The sequence below is a fragment of the Solenopsis invicta genome, chromosome 14 (assembly GCF_016802725.1).
Source record: "Solenopsis invicta isolate M01_SB chromosome 14, UNIL_Sinv_3.0, whole genome shotgun sequence".
In the NCBI taxonomy this organism is placed as follows: domain Eukaryota; kingdom Metazoa; phylum Arthropoda; class Insecta; order Hymenoptera; family Formicidae; genus Solenopsis; species Solenopsis invicta.
In genome coordinates, this window is record NC_052677.1 from 7,056,889 (window position 1) to 7,059,818 (window position 2,930).

General features: G+C 27.0%; 1 protein-coding gene across 1 annotated transcript; it reads left to right on the top strand.

Annotated features, from left to right (window-relative positions):
- Positions 1–261: 261 nt before the first annotated feature.
- LOC113005109 lies at positions 262–2,074 on the top strand. The gene is made up of 3 exons (XM_039457488.1): positions 262–537; positions 929–1,147; positions 1,271–2,074. The coding sequence occupies exons 2-3, from the start codon at positions 1,136–1,138 to the stop codon at positions 1,634–1,636; spliced, it is 378 nt and encodes a 125-aa protein (XP_039313422.1). The 5' UTR covers positions 262–537; positions 929–1,135; the 3' UTR covers positions 1,637–2,074.
- The last annotated feature ends 856 nt before the right edge of the window (positions 2,075–2,930 follow it).

Here is a 2,930-nt window from a genome sequence, read left to right on the forward strand (position 1 = left end):
GTATGTTTGTACTACAGGAATGTATGTATTGCATTAAATCATCGTATAGTTTTGTTTCTCATTGTGTTTGACACCATCTACATAATTGAGTACATTATAATCATATTAAGTACGTTATATTGGAAAAAAATTTATTGATTAACACGTATTTATAAATTTATTAAAGTTCATAATTATTAAATTAAGTTTATATTTTATAAAATTTTTGCTGTACCATATCAAAATGTTAAATGTATTATTTTATTTAATTTTTGTTTAATTCGTTTTGTTTAATATCTTAATTTCAAATAAATTTATACATTTTATACGTTTTATCGTATTTAAAACAGGATTTCAGGATCCTCTTGAGTCTGAGCACAAAGATTGTCGTAAATGTTACAGTACTCAGACTCTTTCTATTTTTCAGATTGCAAAATGCCATTATTCAAAGTAGAATCACCTAGTTACAAAAGAATCATGATAAAAGCAAATAGTATATCCCAAATAATTGAAATTGCAACAAAAAAATTAAAACTTTCTGAAGACAATACTTACAAGGTAATTATAAGTTTTTATCATTATTTATAATGTATTTTTTCAACTAAAGTTATAGTTACTATTTTATTTTTGTGTGTTGTTTACTTTATTATTTTTAGACTAGTGCAACGTAAATATATTCAAATTAGTAAAAATTTTAAAATCTTTTTTTTATGTGAAAAACGTTTTTACGAATAGTATAGGTAGTTGTACCTTTATTAGAAATCGATGGATTTACAAATAAAAATTGTTTGCTTGTTTATATAAGTAATCTGTAAAGTAATTTTTTATGTAAGTAATCAGAAACCCTCCCCCCCCAAAAAAACATTACATGTGTATAATTGACAAAAAGTGAGTTACGTTTATCAACCTACTCGTTATAAGAATATAATGTAATTGAATTTTTTTGTAGTTACTTTTACAAAACGATGGGACAGAGATAGATGATAATGATGTCCTACTGGAATATGCAGAACAATCTAAAGAAACGATTGTTTTAACGATTTTAGATATAAACATGTCTTCGGACTATAATAAAAAAAAATAAAGATAACCAAATTGTTTTAAATGAATCTAGTTCAAGAATTGTTTTAAATGAATCTAGTTCAGATGCAGAGAAATGACATTTCAGGTATACATTTCAATACTTTTTTCATTAAAAACTTGGTTTTTATTCATCATCAAACCTTAACTACCTCGTCTTATCCCACCTTTTCCTGTATACACTCAAGTGTTTTTTTTTTATTTATTTTAGATTCTAGTTCTATCAGTATGTTCTGAAGCATTAAGTTCATCAAATAGATCAAGTACAAAAGTAAAATCAGTAAATCTAGAAGACGGAGTATGGAGTAAATTATCGGAAAAAATAGTTGCTGCTTGTCTAAAAGGAGATAAACTGTGTTTTTTAAATAGAAAAGCAGTTCTTCAGAAAATCGTAGAATATATGATTGTTACTCTCAAAAACACGACAAGAAGTAAAGCACATGAAATTGCGATAATTCTCTGCAATATTTATCCGAAAACTTTTGCTGATACAATTGGTAACGATGAAATGTGGGGAAGTGGCTTAGAAACCGTACGGCTTGAAATTTATAACGCCTGTCTTTATAAGATTAATTAAAAAAAAATGTAAATCGCTTTCGAAAGTTATGAATTATGACAGTGACGATGCTGAGCAAGAAGAACGTCAGCAGCAAACTACAACATCACGACGTCAAGATGAGTATGGCTGCGTTGAGTATGCACCTATTCTATTAGATGAAAATGCTGAAAGTGAAAATAAACGACGTACTTTATTAGAACCTTTCGCCCTTCACGAAATAAATTCATTAGTTTTAAAATTAATGGAAGAAACGTATCCAACTCTTCGTGCCGTATTAAATGATAAAAATAGAAATTTAGAGATAATAGCTGCTGAGTGGCCTTTCTTACAAGAAACCGATTGTTTCTTTCAACACTGTTTTCGATTATTAGGGAAAAATGTTGTCCAAGTCTGAACAAATTCACTTAGTAACAAGACGAAATCCATACGGCAATATTTCAAACATTCACAGAAAAAGATAGCAAATGAATCAAATGAGATTATAAACGACTGCAAAACAACTGTTCAAATAAGGAAGGATAAAACATCCAAACTATTAGTGATTTTCCGATTATTAATCTTGTATTTCAATGAAAAGAAAAATTTTCTTTTTAAAATAATTGGACTAAGTATAAATCATTAATAAAAAAGCTTAATAAAATGTTAAAATGTACATAAAAAAAATAATGAACTAGAGTAAAATTAATACATTTTAAAAGTAAAATAATATATTTAAAAAATAAAATTAAAAATATTTTTTTCTAATTACTAAATTATAGTAAGTTGCTTCTCGAATAAATTTAAGCACTAAGATCTAGCTACGACTGTTGAAGACGAAGGCGTTCTGGTTTGTGTTTTTACCGGTCGAATATTTCTCTGTTATTAAATTATTTTTTAAGTATTTTTGTATTTTAGAATGATATTGATGATATTGATGTAATAAATGCTGCTGACACTGAGTATCCTGTGCTTATCATCAGAGGTATTTTTATTAAAAGCCTTTAAACAATAAATGCTTTACTTTACACCTTTAATCATAATTTTAAATTGTACTTTGCAGGAACATCATTATACGACGAGAATGCAAAATGTACTGTCGTTATTGGTAAAAAAGTTTCAATTACTTCCATGAATTCTCTGGAAGGAATCTTGAAACTTTTCTTGCATACTACGTCTATGGATTTTGATATCCACCTGAAATTGAAAAATCTCTAGAATTTATACAAAGGTAACTACGATTGATTATAATTCCTATATAAATGTATATAACGTAAGTATATCCCATATAGCTTAATACTCAATATGGCCTACTTGTTATTTCTATAAGTTTCTT